This window comes from Esox lucius, chromosome 16 (assembly GCF_011004845.1).
Source record: "Esox lucius isolate fEsoLuc1 chromosome 16, fEsoLuc1.pri, whole genome shotgun sequence".
In the NCBI taxonomy this organism is placed as follows: Eukaryota; Metazoa; Chordata; class Actinopteri; order Esociformes; family Esocidae; genus Esox; species Esox lucius.
The window spans coordinates 24123634-24144900 of NC_047584.1; the positions used below are offsets into that span (position 1 = coordinate 24123634).

Genomic DNA, 21267 nt, shown 5'->3' on the forward strand with positions numbered 1-21267 from the left:
TAGGGGTTCACTCTGATCTGTGGCTCCAGATAGGATGTGATCACCACGTTAGTGGAGTGCCTCCACAGAATTAGGAATTAGAGAGGGAACTTAATAGGATCTCTGGGAGCCGCAGTGGTGCACATTTTCAACAGCTCCCTGGAGACCCACACTGGGCATAAAGAAGCAATTCTGCACCCCTGCCATTAACAAAGCGGGCACTGCTTTTAACAGGGCATCAGCCCCAGTGCCTGACTAAATAATCAAAATATCTATGGGGGAGCGTGTCATTGCTTTGGGGGAGAATTAACCCGAGGAGTAACATGTTGTTGGAGGTGCTATCAGCCCCTGTCCGTATGGCTCAGAGAATGACGTAAAATCAGGATGGTGTGTTAGATTACCTGGGCTGTAAAATGTGTACACCCAGGAAAAAATGCTTTTATGAAATGTCATACCTTTGATGTTATTAATATGGGCACATTATCGGTTTAGCATAATTAGCACTGATTACATATTCTGTTAATAATCATATAAACATAAATAATGTATATTTTGTACATTGTCGAGCAGGAGTGTAAATGAAAGTATTTAGTTGTGTAGTTTGACTTGTGTGGTATCCTGTGTCTAGAACTACTAAAAACTCGAAACGTATATGGTTAAAATATCAACAAAGAATCTGGGCCATATAGTCACAGGGTTTAACCCTCCCCTTCCCCTGAAACCAGGACGCAACGTCACTAAACACACAAAATGGCCGGCCCACACATACGTTCCAGCCAATCGTAGGCCGAGATATTTATACACTGGTGTCAAAAAATTTCTGTTTGCCTAGCAACAACGGCAAGGCAAGCACAGGATGGCGTGAGTGAGAGAGGGAGCCCTGAGTGGGCAGGGATTACGGGACAATAAAACACTGGAACGCCGAGGAACTGAAAATAAAAAGGCTGAACGCACGCATGACGTTTACCTTGTTTATTCAATTGAATGGCAGTCCAAGGTAGAAACTGAAACTGATTGTATTACATAACTGGATAATACTAGACTACTTCGCTTAGTTGCGGTACCACGGTAAACTCAATGTTAAAACTGGATATTGATCGACGTCCAACCACAAGAAAAACTGGCTAACGTTCAGGCCCCTATAGAGGCATGTTGGCAAGCGAAATATTAAAATGACGTCAGCGTGCATAATCACACCATATGCTGCTTCATTTTTGTCATAGTATCAAGCTATTCTCGAGCCTTCATGTATGTAAAATCGCTAAAATGTGTTACGAAGCAACGGGAAGGAAATCGAGTGTGTAGTAAAGCAGGTCAACTGCAGTACAGTAGATAACCGGGAAAAAGTCTACATTGCTTGACTTCCCGGTCCTCACTGGTTATGGAATATTAATGCAGATGACTGATGAAACAGTATCTTCTAATTTGTCATTTTCTAAAAAGCTTCGGTTATGGATGTAGTATACATGAGAAAAGTGAGTTTATATTACGTATTAACTTACCATTGCCTGTTCGATTTTGTTGTCTATGGCCACCACACTGGCTCCTGACGAACTGGAATAAAGGAGGAAAAAGTGTTAAAATGTAGCCAGAATTAATGATAAAAAGTATGTCTACGATCAATGTTGCATAGGTTATGCCAGACATTTGAATTGACAGTGAAATAATGTATAAAAATCCAGAAACATGTTAATTCACTCCTGCTAAAGACCACTCTAGAGCCAATCGTTCGCGCTAAATAGACTGCAGATTTTATTCCGATTAAATCACATAAACCAAATATGTTCTCTTAATTTCATGTTTATAATCAACATACAGTAATGTGTACATTCAAGCTACATCATCTCCTGAAACCGCAGTAAGGCAACTTAGCAATGCCTCATCACGACAAGTGAATTTTTTTTTCTTGCTGAACCTAATCAAAATGGCAGCATCAGCATTAATGTCATACAATGGTATAAGGGGATATTTCAATCAAAACCTTTTCTGTAATGCATGTGAATACATTTTTGTATGGACGTTGTATGAACATGTTGCGAAAAACACTAGTTTGAGACTAAATAATATACATTGCCAACACTACTCATCCTCCTTGCAGTACATAATGTCCTTCGAAACCCCGCAATATATTTACCTATTGTCGAGCCTGACAGGCGAACTATCCGTACTCAGCAACGAAGATAAAAACGAGATGGAAAAATTCCTTAGCTGACAAACACCGAGATCCATCGCCACTGTTGTATAGCACGGAGTATTCATACTATATCACAGATATAAACTAAGATTTAACCAACGAAAAACTCCTCTCTCGACGAATATCGTGTGTCACTAATCACATTCTCTAGATGAATGGTTCAGAGAAGCGGTAGCAGGCACTTTGTGTCAGAAAAGCATCCTATCCCGGGGAGCCTGAACATCTATCTACCGCTGCAGCACAAAGAATCTCCAAGGTCAGCTCATCTCCGCTCGGCTGAAAATCTGCAGCCTGGGACATTTGCATAATTTATCTAAGAAAAACAGCCCTCCGATTCAGCCCATTGGTGAGAGGACATAGATACTTGCATAATCTATGTAGGAACGCCCATACCTGCGGCTCAGCCGACTTCATTATCATAAATTATTCAGAGGATGTACCCTCACTAGCCGAAACTGGGAAAAACCGGATGAGATGGGATAGAGGAACACCACAGTACTTCCAAGACACAAAGGGAAATATTTAGTTGTCGGGAATTAGACTACACATATTTGCCTGAACAACAACGACTGGCAGCTGTACCACAAGAAAGGTGAAAATACAAAACGTTTGTATTCTGCACATTAACAAGCACCAACACGATTACAAATACAACTAATGTAAACAGTATACACAAACTTATTAACAATTGACAGAGTATAAAGATCATATTTTAAGACCCTTGCAGGTGCAAAAACAAAAAGATTGTAATATAAGTGCTGCACGTCAACATACTGCCCCCTGCTGGTTACCATGAGAACAAGACCCCACGCAATACATGGACTATTTTATTAAAACACTCTAGTGCCAGTCCATATAGCATTTACAAACCAGCTAAGATGCAATTGCAACAAATAAAGTGATGTGTTTCCAGCTCATGCTGTGTACAGTATGTGTGTCAGCCAGGGATAACTTCCCATTTGTGCTGTGGATTAAAGCGCTGCACTGTATCACGGCACCACAATTTCCTGGGTTGAAGATCAGGGTGTGACAGCCAGTCATGATCGAGAGACCCCTATTGGGGGGGTGCATATTGGCCTTACACTGCCCTGGATCTAAGGAGGTGGGGACCGGCCCAGCGCACACCAAGATGAGACCCGAAGCATCTCATCGTGCTTCAGCTACTACCACAGATATGGCAGGTGCTTGCAAGCTGACTGAGGGCAAAATAAAGCAAACAGGACATTTTGACAGCAGCAGAACCTTGTCGGTTATGTCCCGCCCCTGGGAGTTGCTGCAATAAGACAAAATCATAACCAACGATTGGATATCACAACATTTGGAAGAGAAAGGCAGGTACAATATTATTATTTTTGGTGTGAATGTATTTCCTGAGACAATTATTGAGGGAATTCCACAAAGACAAAAGAGCAAGCTTGCCTCAACTAGAGGTCATCTGTGAATATGGACTTACAGGAGAAATGATTGCACCGTCTCCTGGTCACTGAGGCCGGACTACGAATGTCACTAAGCCGAGCTACGAACAGCTTTCTGTATTTCATATGACACAGTGCCTAGTGGGGGTTTGGTTCTTGTGCTCTTTCACACACGGGGTGCTCGGGTTTGTCGTCTCTCACCCACACGGTGGGAAGAATGGACTTCTATGGTCAACACTCATCAACATCACAAAGACACACCTCAAACAACGCCAAGCATACGCATGATGCCACACACACACACACACACCTCCAAGATAGCCAACACATTCCTCAAAAAAATACCTCACCCACACACAGCCAATAATATTCATATATAGATTTCATTCACACACCTCGACATGCCAAATACCTGACATTCGCACAGTCACACAACCCCGCCCCCTGCCATGCACAGACATTGTGCTGAGGTGGCAGGGCAAATCCTTGTTCCCCCTCTAAAGGCACCTGCTACCTTTGAGGTAGGGATACAGGCAGGAAAGGGTTTTAATACCAAACCAAGCAAGAGCCACACACACAGAGGGAAAAAAAATGTGCTAGGAAAGTGAGGTTTCATAGGAAACACTTAAACTTATGTGTATTTGGAAATGGACAGAATTGGAACAACATCCCCAAAGGACATTAAGTTTTAAAATCAAATGCATAATATGCATTATTATTGCAAAACATGCATTATTATTGTCGGTTTACACTTGCACAGATATCAGCCACAGAAAGTGGTCTTGGTCAAAGCATACCAACAACAACACACTGTTGTAGGTTGGTGTTGGTGTTAAACCAGGCAGCCTTGCCTCTTTGCAGTCATGCAACTAATTGAGAAGCTCAATCATGGATTTTGGCCAGCGACTGTGTTCTCCTTCAAGCATGCCGGTGCTGGCGAGTACTTCTTGGTTGAGCGAGCAAAGTGATAAGTAGAACAGCTTGATGAGATGTGCTTTTCAGGACATGCTCCATCTTCAACTCTCCCAAGCCTTTTGAGTCTTATGAGACACGGCCATAAGAGCAAATTTAACTTAGGGAAATAAAGAGGGGAGAAGAGTGGTGTCACCCCAAGGCTTAAAACAGCCCAGTGTTATGTAAAGAACCCATCCAACAGCACCAATAAATATAGATCCGTGATCTAAATTACAGCAGCACCGTTCCCACTGTGATCATGCAGTTCAGTAAGAGGCTCAATGCCATGTTATCTCTTACTGTTCTATTTGACTGGAGCTGGTTTCATCCTATTAGAGAGACCTAAATATACACCTGGGAAGCGCACAGCCTGACCTTAGTGTACAAATGCCCGCGCGTATGCATACACTACTGACACAAAGACCAAAGCCACTTAGCGCTATACTGGGCTTCATTAATAAAGCGCTAGGATAACACTGGACAGGCTTCCAGGAAGCTTTGCTTAGCCAATGTTCTGTCCTGTACCTTCCATGTTATTGACCTGTAGGACCCCAGTCAATGACAAGCAGCTCGCAGCCAAGATCAGATATCAGCATGTTAGCATAACGGAAAGATTTAAAGAACAGCATTTTCCATTCAAGAGGTTATCATCAACACTACTGTTACCGAAGAACAATGAAAACACTGTATAATAATAATAATTAAAAAATGTACCTAGTAAATGAAAATGCATGTGGGCCATTCTGACTCGACAAGGCTCAGGATGTCTAGTGTTTGCACACCAATTCTAATAATATAGTGATTTAATGAAGTAATAAATAAGATGATGGCCTGGAGTATGGGCTCAGTAGGCTCATGTATACATCCTTTTGAACACACATCCAGAGTAAGCCTAGCTAACCTACATATTGACCTATGTCTTCTTTAAAAGTGTGGTTAGGTAGGAGACCTACTGGAGCCACAATGATGGTCTGACTTGGCCCCAATCCAACCCTGATACTGAAAACACACTCACCTATAGTACATCCAGCATGCAACAACCACATACTGACCAAGGCCACAACCACATACTGACCAAGGCCACAACCACATACTGACCAAGGCAACAACCACATTCTGACCAAGGCCACAATCACCACACAACAGAAGGGACACGCCATCAGAACCCTTCACTGAAACAACTACATGCAGCGTGGTAGTTCTATACTACAGAATCTTTACAAAAGACACACTGCCGGTGCCTATCCAGAAACTTCCCAGCAAGGTGACAAAGTATATGTTGTAACGAGTAGGGAAGTGCAACATTTCTTGATGTCAATCATCACAGGCCAAGTATGATGTGTGAAAATATTTCACCTAAAATTTGTGTATTAGATCATCCAAGTTTCAACACTCACATGGACTGCGGTGTGTTGGAAACATTCTTCAGTATCCCAAAGATAAACAGCAGTGACCACAGAGTGATATTGCCTGCCTGTGTAGTCAGGAGCTTTCTAAAAAGGTACATGTCCTGATGGGAAGTATAGAGGCTACATCAAGGTGGAAGATGCTTTGAAAGAAGTGTACTAAAATGTTGAAACATCATTATACTATTTTTCTGTAATTTTCTAGCTATATTTCAGTTACAGCATAATTAGATACCTGATGTAAATATAAAATGCAAACAACAGATATCAGTAAACTAGATGTTTGTGTACATGTCATTTACAATACAAGGACTGTACCATTAATAAAAGGCTGATGTCTATGGTCCCTCAGCATTACATTCTCAAGGTACATTACATTGGGCTGAGAGAACATCAGGGTGGACCCTAAAGAACACCACATATTTTTTGGCAACATTTCAGAAAGTAAAATGCATCTTTGAAGAGAATAGAAATATGACTATTGGACTTGTATGGTCATGTAGATTTTCTATAAAACATCAATAGCAATTCCAGGGTGAACACAATAACATGCAAAAATGTTTGGACACAGTTTGTTCAGGGTTAAAGTGGGTGTAGCAAAGATATATAGTGGTGATAATTCTTCTAGCTCCAACAGTGCATTCTATATGAACAACTTAAAATCATGAGGTCAAAACATCAAATAACACTATCAAAACTCCATCATTGTGTACAAAGGCATAACATACAATACAGTGTAAACAAAGAAATTCAATATGAAAATGCACATCTAGCTGCAATACAAACACTCATCCGAAACAGAGAAGAGGTGCATCCAGATCTGATGCTGTTGACCCCAAATAAACAGTATGTGAAACCTGTTTTAAACAAAGCTCTATAAACAGCTGGGAAGTATCAATTTCTGCCTTCACTGTTTGCAAAACACAAAGTATGCTGATGTCTCCTAGCTAACATTCCAGCTAACATCAACTAGCTACAGTCCATAGCTAACGTTTTTTTACTTTAACATTACTGGAAAATTGGATGGCAAGCCATGTTGAAGAGACAATATGAACTTTTGGAAGCAATATTGGAATATTGGAAGCAATGTGACACACTTTCCATTAGCAATTGTAGCAAAAATCACCTTGCACAAATTTTCTGTAGTGGCGGCAGGGCAATAGATTGAAAATATTAACAGCTTCAAACACGTTGTTGTGTTGATGAATCACTGCCCATCAGCTGGGTCTGTATACACCCTCTCGTAGCCCTCAATTTTGTTGTGAATTGCTGACTACACAAATGAAAATTCTGGTAGTATTTCTAATAGCCACCAACTACTGCTTACATCTTTCAATATTCTGCTCAGGTAAATACCACAGCCTACACAGATGACCCCCAGGCAGTTATTTTAGTAAATTAATTGTTTGTGGATATCCAAACACCAGTTGCTTACTAAATGAATCAATCACTGAGACTAATATCACACCCGTTCCGCTTTAGAAACGCCTCCATACCAGTCTTCCAGGAAGAAACACGACATATAAGTCAAACAAATTAATTTGTTTTGACAAAATTCTAATTTCTTGCTGAGTTGGTCATCAATTAAAAAATAGAATCAGAAGATTTGGATTACTAATCTCACAACCAAGTTACGGGCGAGACAAACATTGAAAGTACACTTTAGTAGTAGACTAGCCCAAGTAAGAGGACTAGGCTGGTATTGTTAACAGCAGAAGCGCTCTAGCTGGTCCTAGCTCCACCGAGAGCCTGCTTTACCTCTTGAGATGCTGCTCCAGTTCCCAGAACAATAGCTTCATTGCCATCTCGTTCCGGCTTTGCACCTGGCCCACCCGCTCTCTCATTGGGCTGTCAGTCAACTCTCCTCCAATAGAATCAGATATGCACCTCTTTTCTAGTCCATCACTCACATTCCCTGGCTTACAGACACAGGGCAGTTATTTTCTGAGTCCCACCGGAGAGCATCAGGGGAAAGCCAGTGTTGCGTGTGCATCTCCACGCCAAGCCGACCAGCAACTGACTGAGCAAAAACAAGAGCGGGGCAGCTGTGACATCACAGTCATGTGGCCCAGAGTTACATAAAACATCAACACAGATTAGCTCCTGCCCCGATGAGCACCGCTTCCCCTTCACCTCCCCGCTCGCTCCTCTCCGGCCAGATCAGGCTAAACGCCCAGCGACGGCTCCTCCCAACCTTTACCTCGTCTCCCTCGAACAATGTGCTCAACTCTTTTCAACGGCTCCTAACCGCCTTCGCTGTTTCTTTCTCACTCTCCCTCCAAGGGAATGTTTTGAGCACAATCCTAGTTTGGGGGGGGGGGGGCACAGGCCTCCCCCTTTCTCTTCTGAGGCATGGTATGTTAGGAGGGCAGGGTATGTTAGGAGGGCAGGGTTTGGCCCCTGTACTTGAGCCAGGTCTTATCCTGTCACTTTCCATCAGCAGGGTGGGCTAACGGTGGCTTAGGCCCTGCTCGCACACCCACACTACAAACACCCACATCTGCAGACTTAGCGAGCCAGTAGCATGGGTTAGGGGGAAATCACCACACAGCCAAGGACAAAGCAGAGGGTTTACCTGTTCAAATACATTGGGGTCTGAGTCAGATGGGGGCTTTCTGACAGGCAAAGGGCTAACTGGCAGGTTAACTTACAGCAGACTGGTGATGCCACGAAGGCGGAAAGGGGCTCAGACCTCATACACTATCAGACAACTCATTCAAACTTGTATAAGGAAATTCTACAGGAGGATATCAGGGGAACAGTCATCTGAAGCTGAAAACAGGCTGGGATCATGCAGCATGACAATGACCCTAAACACAAAAGCAAACCCGAATGGCTCATAAAGAAGTAAATGTGCATCTTGGAATTGCCAAGGCAAAGTCCACAACCTGAACACTACTAAAGTGCTGTTACTAAAGGCATTCATGTATCAATTCATGTATCAATGAACTGAAACAGTTCTGTAAAGAGGAATGGTCCTAAATAATTCCATCTGTTGTGCTGGTCCTTTGCTGCAAAAGGAGAAAATCCTAGTTCACTTTTCTTCGACCTATGCAGTTTGTTTCACTAATGTGTTCAAAAGGCATATAAAAGTAAACATCTGTGTGTTCATCGTTACATCACGCTGTTTATTTATTGTTCGGACTTAGATGAAGATCAGACTGCATTTTAGGAGGAATTTATGCTGGTATTCCAGAAGGGTTCACAAACCTTTTCTCACAAATGTCTCTCAGCCCAAAGTTTCTTTGAAAACCACAAGTTTATAAAGGAGCTGAACACAAATTCAGTGTACATTGTTGACGCCATGTATTTAATGAGAGATCTGACATCAATCTCATATCTCCATGGCAAAAAAAATATAATAAAAAGACCACACCAGAAACTTCCGGCTCTTATATGACAATTACATCAAGATACTGGGGCAGAACGAGTCACATTTTGAAGAAAGAGAGAGACAGGGACAGAAACAGATTACAAAGGGAGAGGACGTGTTTTTTGTTAATTCATTTGCTGTATCTGCACCAAAACCAGTATTTTTCATTCAAAAAAAAGCTATTTTTCATAGCTTGTTCTCTATCTTCAGGGAGGCAATTTCTTTTCAGCATGACTGATCGAAACACTGTCATTGGTCTGCTCCCATCACGCGGAATCTGTCATATCACAAAACTTGTATATGGGATAAAATCTTATCGGGAATTCCCGGGCAATTCTCAGGCATATTAGTAGCTTAGATCACATCATGCAGTCAAAGTGATCCAATACACTGGATGACACCACAAGGCCTGTAGGTGGGAACCATACAACACTATGAACACACACGCCTGCCTGGTTGTACGGATATTAAACAAGTAGATCAGTATTCAAGTTGTTGTGTGGGTATTCATTTTTACAAAGAAATACCACATATAAGTTAAATTCCAAGGAGATACTGTGAGTCACACCATGGCCAAGTAGTTTTATATGACATGCACACCTTCACGCGTCTGTTGTTTATGTTGGTCAGTCAAACAGCATTGGTGGTGTGGCAGCCCAATCAGAAAGGGGAAATATGCACTGTTAAAAAGTAGATTACAGGTCAGGCTAAATTATTTGGCTCCAAAAAGCTACGTTGAGTTATGTTGTTGAATCAGAACATGGTTGAACGGGAATGATGTAGAAGACATGAGTAGAGCAAATAGCACACAGCTGAGCGGTCTAGCTTCTCCATCCAAGAAAGGCAGAGAACATCAGAAAACAGTATTCAGTAGAGCCCGTCCCCTTCCAACTTTCATGGGTGAACGTGACAGATTCAACCCTTATTTCATGGTATATATATAAAGTTGGAACAGAAAATCGGGAAAAAAGACAGGGTGAAAGTACAGTAGTCTCTGACCAGCTAGTCTGTGGGCCACTGTGGGCTTGATAGAGTATGACCTGAGCTAGCTGTTGAAACTAGAAGAGTAAACTGTATTTTAATCTGATAAGAACATCCTAAAGGACCAATGGGAACCAACATGTAAAAGGAGAATATCAAATTGGGTTTCAAAAGGAAGCCAATAGTTGGCACTGTATGTTTTCTACATTTTAAGACGATACACACTGAAAACGTATACTGAAGGTGAGGGAATAGGCAAAGGCTTTCATGTCAAACATGAAAACAACTGAACTTGTTTCAAGTGGAGGACAGGCTTATGAGAATAGTTCGAAATGCAAAAGGAGGAATTATTTTCGACTTCAGTCCCTTTTCAGGATACATAACTGTGTATTTCTGTGGCCTCGGTTGGTCTGGCATTCTGGGCCGCTGGCTCCGGTGCACATGGCCTTCACCTGGAGTCAAATCCAGCCCACTGCTCTTTCAGCAACAAAGTATATTTCCCCACGGTTTTTCTCCAACACCGTACACAAAATGCCTGAAATGAAATGATCAACAAAATAAATGTTGTGTTTTGTATAGACCAGGGAGCCCTCATTGCAATTCAGGGAAATTGTAAATGATATGTATCTTGTGTCACCACAAAGCTTGCATCTGGAGTCACCGCTAGAGGTTTGGACGCCCTGTCAGGGGAGATTTGGGTTTTCAGGCCGCCTGTGTCAACCAGGCTCTATGAAATCTGCCAGGCTGAAAAAAACAGACGGATACAGAGAACCGTAATGGGAATTCAACTTGGTGGGGATCAACTAAATGTTAAATCATAAGACACTAACAAAATGCTTTAGTGGGTTGAATCTGTCTGAAAAGTGAATGCAGGAATGAACGCCTCTGCCTGTATGAGAGGGTTTGTTTACTACTATGTGTAGTCATTAGCGATTATGCTAATGTGATAAACATCGGCTAGTAGATGAAAAGGCTTTCCCAAAACATTAAAATAAAACTAGAAGCAGCCTATGCAGAATGATATCATGAACATCAATCCAGTTTAATTAGCAAATTATAAATCACATGGAAACATGACTAACTAAACAGGACTCTAGCTGGTGGTACGTATGAGAATTACAAATGGGTATAAATGAGGGCTGCACGATATATCGTTTCAGCATCCACATTGCGATGTATACATCCGCAATAGTCACATCGCAGAACGATTTAGTAAGGGAAATATATATTGGACTACAATATATATATATAGTTTTTTTTTAGAATGTTAAACTAACATTATATATCTGTCTGATATAAGGTAATCTACTCAGATTTATTGATTATTGGACACAGTTTATTATTATTATATTAAACACAAAGTTCGTTGCTGCACGACAACGTAGCCCTACATAAGTCTGACGGTACACTTTATTAATGAGGACTTCCACCTGAAAAGTCGCTGTTTGCAAACTGCATTTTCCCCCAGAGGATCATACTAGTGAGAACATCTCAACTGGGATGGGAGAAGCTTTAGCTGATTGAGGCCTAGATGAGAGTCGTCTAGTCTGTATTACAACAGACAATGCCGCGAACATGGTGAAGGCTGCACCTGAACAAGTGGACCAGATTGCAGTGCTTTGGCCACAGACTGCATCTTGCAGTTGGTAAGTTATGACCAATTGTGCATTCTATTTAACTACTGTCGCTATTGCTATACTATTACTGTTACATATTATTACCTAGCAACCTGTTCTGAAAGATCATTTTCATAAATGTCATATTTTTATTGTAGAGGATGGGACAGGGGAAGAATGAAGGATACAGACTGTCAGGTTGATAGACAAAGCTCTGAATGCCAGGGCTGATATCCTATGGGATTAATGTTTCATATATATATATATATATATATATATATATATATGCTATCTTTATGTTTAAATGTTGCATTTGTTTACAACAAACAATGGAATGAAATGCTATAATTTCCATTGTTTATGATAAACCCTATATTTTGGGTTATCATTAAATAACAATAGTTAGTGCTAAACTCATGAAATATAATTTATATGAGAATTAATGTTTTATTATAGGTCTTTAAAACAAAGAAAGCATGCTGAAACTCAAAAATGTTATCCGTAAATACCTAATTGTGAAATCATTTGCAAAACAGTTGAGCAATTAAATGTATTAAATGTGTATAATAAGTACTTTATTTTGTCATTTTCCCTTAGAAAATGCAGTGAAAAAGGATTGACTGTGCTGCAGGTGTCTGCAAGAAGCTGGTGGGTAATTTCTCTCACAGCTTGAAGGCCAGAAGTGCTCTTGAAAAAGCCCAGAAGGAACTCAATCTACCTTCACATTCCCTCATATCAGAATTCCAAACAAGATGGGGTTCCAGACAGAAGATGATCAGCAGGATACTAGAGCAGCACAAGGCTATAACTCAGGTCCTGTCTGAGGACAGGAAGACACGGCATCTAATCCTAACCTGGCAGCAAGATATGGATGTCCTGGAATCTGTCAGTGAGTCAATGAGCCCATTGCTGGACTGCACAGATGCACTCTCAGGAGAAAACTATGTTAGTCTCATATGTGAAGCCAGTTCTTCTCCTCTTCAACACTTCAATGCTGCTAGTACAAGCGAAAGACACACACTTGACCAAGACCTTGAAAACTGAGATGTTACACTACATCGAGAAATATACATATGAAGCTACTCAGGAGCTGCTAGATGCGGCTTCATGTTTGGACCCCTGGTTCAAGATGGACTTCATCAGTGAAGACAACAAGCCCCAAGTCAAGGCCAGAGTGGCATCAGAAAAGATGGAATGCCAGAAGGAGATGTCAAGCAGCAGCAATGAAGTGGAGCCTGAAGTTGCTGATACGTTCCAGGCAAAGAAAGCCAAGAAGTCCTTGGGAAGTTCCTTTAAACAGAGCGGAGCTGCAGCAAAGGGGGATTCCTCTCTGACCCACAAGGATGCTGTGGAAGCACAATTAAAGCACTAAAAAAAGTTTATTTTAAAAACTAAAGTTTGTGAAATACAATGATTCTGTGTTGATATGTTATTCATGTTAAGTTCATTGGTATTTATTAGTTAGGTTTTGCTTTTATTATTACAAATTGTTTGTTTTATAAACACTATTTTGTTTTTGTAAACCACTCAGGATTGGTGCATACCTGCTCTTTTTCATTTTTCAAATGATGTTTCTATTTTCAAAAAGGAGGTTTATAATTCAATTTGTAATGTAATAAAATGTTAAATTCATATTATTTCCCTGTTGTGATAATGAAACTTCCTCTGTAGAGAATGCTCTGTTTCAACCTGGTTGGAGTACTGAGATAAAGCCTCCTGTAATCTCCTGGATCCCATATAGACACCACACCTCTACATTCACAAATGAGCCCCTTTATTTAAGGGTAAGCAACATGCATTATTTATATCATAACATGTTAGATCATTGACCTTAGCCTGAATTGATAGAAGAGCATTACATGAATAAAATAGAACCGTTGAGAATTAAACAGTGTATGAATTAATATAATAAATTCAACTACCCAGAATAAGTAAAAAAGGTTAAAAGTAATTTTCAGTTTCATTTTAAATATTTTATTTTCCATAAAGATGCAGTTCCCTAAAAAAAGAAATCACCCCAATCATTCTAGAATAATTTATTATTCTCAAATAGAGATTTTAAGTAATCTGGTGAAGACATCCTGTATTTTTTTCATATCGCAATATATATATTGCAGAAAAAATTAACATCGCAACGTCAGTTATTTCCAATATCGTGCAACCCTAGTATAAACACAGAAACATCACATCTCCCGGACTTAAGTAGTCGTCTCTGATGGGGTGTAAGCATTGCTGCGATCATAGGACATCCAAATGTGTGGTTTCTCAATAATAAAAATAAGGTACATTTAAGCACATTTCTAAACTCAGAACCCTGAAAAAAATGGAAAGACAGAAAACTGAGTTGTGGCCTCAGGGAGATAATGTAGAGACCGTTCGGTCACAGATCAGACAATGTAACCACCAGGGCACCTGCCTGAAACAGCCTCTGTAGCATATTCGTCAATTCCACAAAAGGGAAAGACTAACATTAATTAATATTATTATTATTAATATTATTAATGTGTGATATAATCTGTTGGCAAAACGGCTAGCCCTCCCTCGATGTGAGCCTCCACTGTAACCTAGAACTGACTGCTGCGCACACACTCACAAACAGAATGAGACCTGCGCGTGTGCGTGCATGCGTGCATGCGTGTGTGTGTGTGCGTGCGATCACTGCGGTGTGAACTAGGGCTTATCCCCAGAAACAATGGCAGGGCTGTCTGATTTGGGGGCGACGGGTGAAAACGAGAGGGAAGGAGGAGAGAAAAGGGGGGGGGGGGGGATCTGTACATCGGCCTACAGAAGAACATGATGTTCCAGCTCCAGACGACCAGTCAAGCTTGAACATGACTTCCACCCCAGCAGCGGAGCGGACTGTGTAACACTGCGTTACACTCTTCAGGGGCGTCAGCACAGTCCCTCAGGCATGCTTATGGGTGTTGTGTGGACCCCCCACCCCCTCAACCAAAGCTTAAACAGATTTGGTTGACCTTCCACACTATTAATGGCAGGACACACGCACGCACGCCCGCCCGCACGCCCTTATCAACAGCCATCCTAATTTAGCTCATGGGAAGAAATCACCTTCAGGATCACACACCAATTAAATAGTACTCCACCGGTGTTAAATTGTAGTCATTCACGTGGTTTCAGGATGAACCCAGTGGTTTGTGTATGTTCCCTGTGTTGGGTGGTGCACTGCAAAGCAAACAACCACTAGCACCCAAGTGCTTTTGGAAATATACAGAACAGGGAATTAAACCATTTCAAACCAATACACTGCATACACTACACTGCATACACTACACTGCATACACTACACTACACTACATACAATACACAACACTACACTCCACAACTCTGTCCTGATAGGGTGGTGAGAAGGAAGCCATCACTTCAGTAAGCACACCTTGAATCCTGTTACGAGTCCTGTAATGCCTTAAAAGAAAGCTGAAGCTAGGAGAGAAGCTCATCATACAGTACGCTAACAACCAAAACAACTTCCAGGGAACTTGACAGAGCTTAAACAGTTTAGCAAAAAAATTCTATGATTTTCCAATCTAGGCGTGCACAGCACCTGAGTGGAGATGAGGTGTTGCCCTAAAACACACAGCTCAACTCCACCCTTACAACAGAAGTGTTTGAAGTGAGTGTGTAGAATTTCATAGAAGCAAGGCCAGAACCTAACCCCTTGAAATAAAACATGCCCATCTTAATCCATATTGCTCCTAATATAGTTTCAACTACAGGATATCAGAACACTAACATCAGATTTAGGTTTTCCCACAACCATTCAACTGCATCCCTCCCCCTCATCCCTCCATCTCTTTCTTCATCTGTCCATCTGTCTGGTCAGCGGATGGCTGCTCTGTCCTACTTCTGACTGGAACATTAGTGGGGATGGGGAACTGGTACAATCCAGTCAGGATGAAAAGGGGGGGGGGGGGGGGGTGAAGGAGAAATTGGCAGAGAGAGAGAAGGACAAAGAGCATCCCAACGAATGCCGAAACAAGAAAGCTGAGCTCAGAGGTCGTCAGAAAGGCCAAGGCTTCTGCCCACTGCCATCTTATCAGGCAGCCCTGCCCATACATGCCCCCTTCCCAGAGACACATCCACAACTGGGGCTCAGTGATTACCCCAACGCCACCCCCTTATCACTCCACTGCCCTGCGGTACAAACATTTCACATTTTCCATTGAGTCATTCAACAGAAACTCTTACATTAGTGAGCGTATATATTTTCATACACCCCCCCACCCCCCGCTGATGAGTGGTTTAGGGACTGATTAAAGCAGCACAATGTAGTGATGTCTTAAGCTCGGCCATATTATTCCATTTTACAACAAACATTACAGCCGCGCTTTCACACATGGGGTCCACAATATATTTTGTTTTATTTATCCAAAACAAATAAGTTGGGAGAATTAATGGCACCATTATATTAAATTTGATCCGTATCTGCCAAATGACAGGAATGTAAATTGGGTGTTCTCCAGAAGGGATAAGGTTGGGATGGTCTGCATTATAGTTGTGTATGTAGCTCAAACCTGAAGCCTGTTGTATGTATTCTGTATATAGAAAACGTAGACAGTAGATGGAAGAGTGACAACTGGTAAAGACTCACTTCAACCTCATCTAAATCAACACTTTGAATCTGGTACTGACATAAAGAGGCGAGTTAATCAACACTTTGAATCTGGTAGTGACTTAAAGAGGCGAGTTAATCAACAATTGACATTTGTTAATCGGTAATCTGACACTTACGGAAGGTTGACCGCCAAAGTTCATTCTGGGAAACAGGACAGCTTAAACCTGTAGGACAATAAGACCCTACTACTTGCTTGCTTCCTCTCTGTGTGTGTGTGTGTGTGTGTGTGTGTGTCTGTGTCTAATCAGATGTTCAGTAAGAGAGGAAGAAGGTAGCGGATTAACTGGTGGAAGTGACGACAGAGGGCTAACAAAAGCAGGGCTTAATCCTATGAACACCTAACAAACACATGGATCAGCAATCGTGCTTCCATAAATGGGCCGACAGATACACCTTCACTATGTATTTATGGACCAGCACTGAAGACTCCCGGGACGTTACGTCCACAGAAACAAAGGAATGTCCTGCATGCATTTGAGATTTTATATTAGTGTGTGGCGAAAACGTCAGGTCAGTGTTACAGAAAAGAAGCAGAGAAAAATTTACACAAACAAAGACACTGAGGCGGGCCGACGGCGGGGAGACCTGTGTGGGTGGACGCAGCCCGTTTGAACGGTGGGCTGGGAATCTGCCATGACAGTCCCCCACTACAACAGGCCTCTACTGCAGGACAGTGAGGATACTTGTGTGATGGGGCCCTCAGCCCTAACAGCACAGGGTTGGTTAACATCGGGGGGTCCCCGAGGCCTTTTGAAGCTCAACATATGCTGCCATCATCCCTGGTCATCCCTGCCACGCTGCGGTCGCCCCTGGTCGGAGCCACACGCTACCCACTTCAATGTTAAAACGGACAGGCATTAGAAAGGGAAGTCGTCCTTACAGGTGGGCAGCGAGCAGACAGGTCAGGGGGGAGCACGATGGGGGGGGGGGACAAACACAGACCTCAGTGCACACGTCCCACGCACCAGTCACACAACGCTGCACAATGACAGTAGTGCCTTCTGAACAGCAGGGGGCAGAGTTTTACAGTAGGTGGAGGCTGTGTTGGGAGAACACACAGGTTCATGGTGTAGGCGATGATGTGCGAGGGGCTCCAGGTTAGCCAAGGTAAGGGTTTGGACCAGTGATTGGGCCCGAAGTAAAGTGCACTGTGTCATTATCAGCAGATCCGAGTCTGCGTCACAAGGTGACAACAGAAAACATCTTTCTAATAAAAGCCCACACTGAGACAGATAATTAGCAATACTTTGTTGAGTACTCCTGTAAAGGTCTCTCTAATCACCCTGTTCATCCCTCTTTCTCTAGTCATAAAACCTGCTGAATCAATGAACCCAGAGCCATATGGTCCCATCCTGACCCAGACCAGGAAACACCACCATATAAGGGCATATATCTATTGCCATGACCACCGTAAGCCAATGCGCTCCTTCATCGGTAGACAGAGGCTGGGGTTTCATTTACGTAAGGTTACTGATCCTCAGTGTGTCATGTTGTCACGTCCACACACTGACTTTGTTATCCAAGCATCAACTTCACACAAGTACAGAGCATCTCTTCAGAACCACTTCCACAGACCCAGTGTAGGGCTATGGTTGTGGGCCTTCTGTCTGTCCCTCTCCCTTGCTACAGCTCTTCATCCGGCTCCTCCTACAACACCAGCAGGCATCTCATCCCATCAGGGGGATCCAGTGAGCAGAAGACAGAGGAGGCTGATTAAACACACACTGACACCTGGTGGACATTACAGATAACAGCACATACTGGTTTAAAGTAATCCAAGGTAATATGACTAATTCACATAAATGGCAAGTAATTACCCCTTGTGTGGGCAAAATGCCCAAACCCCGCAACATATAACAACCTACCCAGTTGTACTCAGTTCACATGCTATGCTAGCTAAATTGACCTGGACAACGTTAGCTACTTGTCATGCTCAGGGCCAAATATAAAGACATTGCGATATCTGCATTATGTTGCCAGTGTTTGAAAATATTTGAATGTATGCCAGGGATAATGAGATCAGCAAATTGCCAGGTGTTGTTGGATGCCAATGTTCAACCCAGTGCCAAAAAGCTATTTCTCTGAAGGTTGTGGTTCTTCAAGTAGGACAACACCCACAACCAAACATGAAAAGCAACCTGAAACACAAAAAAGAAAATGGGGAACCGAAGTGGCCATGGCCACCTACAGAAATATAAATACAACTGAAGGTCACCTTTCAAACAATGAAAATATAGAACAATTTTTACTGCTAAAGACCGGGTCAAATTGGAAAAAAAACTGAGCAAAGACACTGATGGCCACAAGAAGGCTGTAAAACCAAGTACTAGTTATAGGATACCAAGATCCTTGTCCATGCCATCTGTTTTAGTTTTTATTTTTTCAAAATGTGAAATAAAGTTTACAAAGAAAAGTGGTTTGACAACGCTGAAATTTAAAACAGTTTTGGTTGTAGAAGAAAAATTACATTTAAAACAATGTCAAAAAGCCAATATGCAGTGCCCTCTGTAATTATTGGGACAGTACCCTTTTAATTTCATACACAATTTAATTTGATGCCAGGGGAGAGGCAATGCATAATTCATGGGGGAAGAAATGTGTGTGACCTTATACAGAATATCAATGTGTTTATGGATAATTTACACAGTGCTAGTAGATTTTGTTCTAGATAACATTAAACTCAATAAATTACCTCATACTAACTGGTTCAACTGATCGGTTTAAGGCAAAGTGACACAGCCCATAAAATCAATCAATAAAATTGCTGCCAGTTCTTATTCACTCAGGTAGTTGATGACTTAAGCCCTTTATATTGCCTCAGGTTTTAACTGGAAACATCGGATTAGTCACGATACAGTGGGTTTTGAAAATGATCCAACCATGTTTTTTGCTTGCTTACATAAAAAGGTTCACCACCTGACATCCAAAAGCCAACAGATGGCGCTAGACTACCAAAAACACAGGTCGCAATAGAGAAGTGACTGTCATGGCTGAATCAATACACGCATTACCGCTCTGTCTATCCTCAGTCCTGCCCCGTCACATATCCATTTACATCCGGAGTCTGCAGAAAATATTGAACCTGTTCCTGACAGCTCTATTGACCCTACAGACCCTGTCATCCAGGCCTCTCTATACATCAGCAGAAAGCTCCTCACTCCATCTCCACAGAGAAACTGTGTGAAGCATTCATCTAGCTTACCCAACCTTTATGCTAACAGAGTCAGCACAAACCTAGCAAGAGTCAGCACATTTTGGTGCCTTAATATTTAACCCCAAGGGAGAAATTTTTAAATGTTCAACATACTCAAATGCTCCAAAGCAAGATATTTTCCAGATCAACGAAACAAAAAAGAAAAAGTCTTGATAGTATCTCTTCAAAACCCACCGTAAAAACTTAGCGGCAGCACCTGTGGAAGACATTACAGATGTGAAAGACTACCCACTAACTCTGCAGGAGTCTTCAGGGAACCTAAACTCATTCGTTTCTGTCAAAATTGCTTAACCTACAGCATTGGCTTGAGAGTCATCAATGGACAGCAATACCCAAACCTACTCTCTGACTAAAGAGTTACAAATGGCAAAAGATTTTATACCAAAATCAGTATAAAGAAAATTCCCACCAATGGAGCCATTAGAACTGGCTAAGAGAGTCCTTTATTCAGTGTTTTTGTAATTGTAGATAATCTCTAATAGTCTGGATTTTATTTAGGTGATTATTAGTGAGGATGTAAAAATAAGTGATTATTAAATAGTACAGATGCTGTGACATCACATGTGGCAGAATGGACTGCAGTTACATTCATGTAGCAAACTGCCGCTCCATTGCATTCCAAAGATACTCTATTGGACAGGGGTCTGAGGACTGCACATCACTTCAGCAAACTAAGCCGGGGATTTGTCAAGCCAGTTTATGCTTTGTCCACTCCTCAATCAGCGGTTCATATTGTGCGTAGCGGACAGGAGTGGATCCTGGCTCCAGTATTAAATCTGTGTCACGGACCATCATCGGCCTTCCAAGGTTCTATTCAAACATACCACGCGTACCCTATGCCGCAATTTGATGGAATTCGTCTGCCTGTTAACTGGCGTGACTCCTGCCGTTTCCGACAGCACAGACTGTCAGTAGCGTCAGGGCATGGTGAAAGGCTGTGCGCCTTCAGATTTCTGCACAACCCACATACTCAAAGCAGGTAATAGAAAAAGACGCATTGATTACGGCACAATTGTTAACCCGTGTTAAGGTTTAGTGGCGCATCTTTGGCAGCCACCGTGTTATCGGCACGCCTTCAGCCGGCCGGGAATGGGAAGGAAGTTTGTATTGAGGAAAACTTGGATACCTCCCTAACCTCAGGACACAATCAAAATGTTCCACAGGACAATTGTAGGGGTGGCCAATTTTCAACACTATCCAAGGATTCCTTTGTGCTCTGGAATCTTAGTCAACCCACCTCAGTGAAACAGATGAGATGTTGAGATTACAATCCTGTAGGCCTTATATCTGATTAGGTCATTTTGCTGTAATGCTAATCAGAACACAAACACAGAAACTTCCAATTCATTGTCCCTTGACCTGCACTCCTCCAGTTTGTCCTCCCATTTGTCCTGCACCCCCACCCCCCGTTTGTCCTCCCATTTGTCCTGCACCCCCACCCCCCGTTTGTCCTCCCATTTGTCCTGCACAGTTCCTGTTTGTCCTGCACAGTTCCTGTTTGT

The 21267-nt window shown here is 42.1% G+C and overlaps 1 protein-coding gene across 5 annotated transcripts in view; it reads right to left on the minus strand.

The window, feature by feature from the left end:
* tsc22d1 (TSC22 domain family, member 1) overlaps window positions 1–21267 on the minus strand; it is a 51356-nt gene that overhangs the window by 2411 nt on the left and 27678 nt on the right. Inside the window, exons 1-2 of one of the 5 annotated variants that reach the window (XM_020054867.3) lie at window positions 10687–10779; window positions 1482–1533 (exon numbers count right to left, since the gene is read on the minus strand). In XM_020054867.3, the coding sequence (XP_019910426.1) occupies window positions 1482–1533; window positions 10687–10745 (111 nt within the window). In that variant the 5' untranslated portion in view covers window positions 10746–10779. Of the gene's footprint in view, window positions 1–1481; window positions 1534–2113; window positions 2449–7706; window positions 7981–10686; window positions 10838–10939; window positions 11047–21267 lie in introns of those variants that run through there. The other 4 variants (XM_020054866.3, XM_020054865.3, XR_002197989.3 and 1 more) reach the window with 4 other exon arrangements.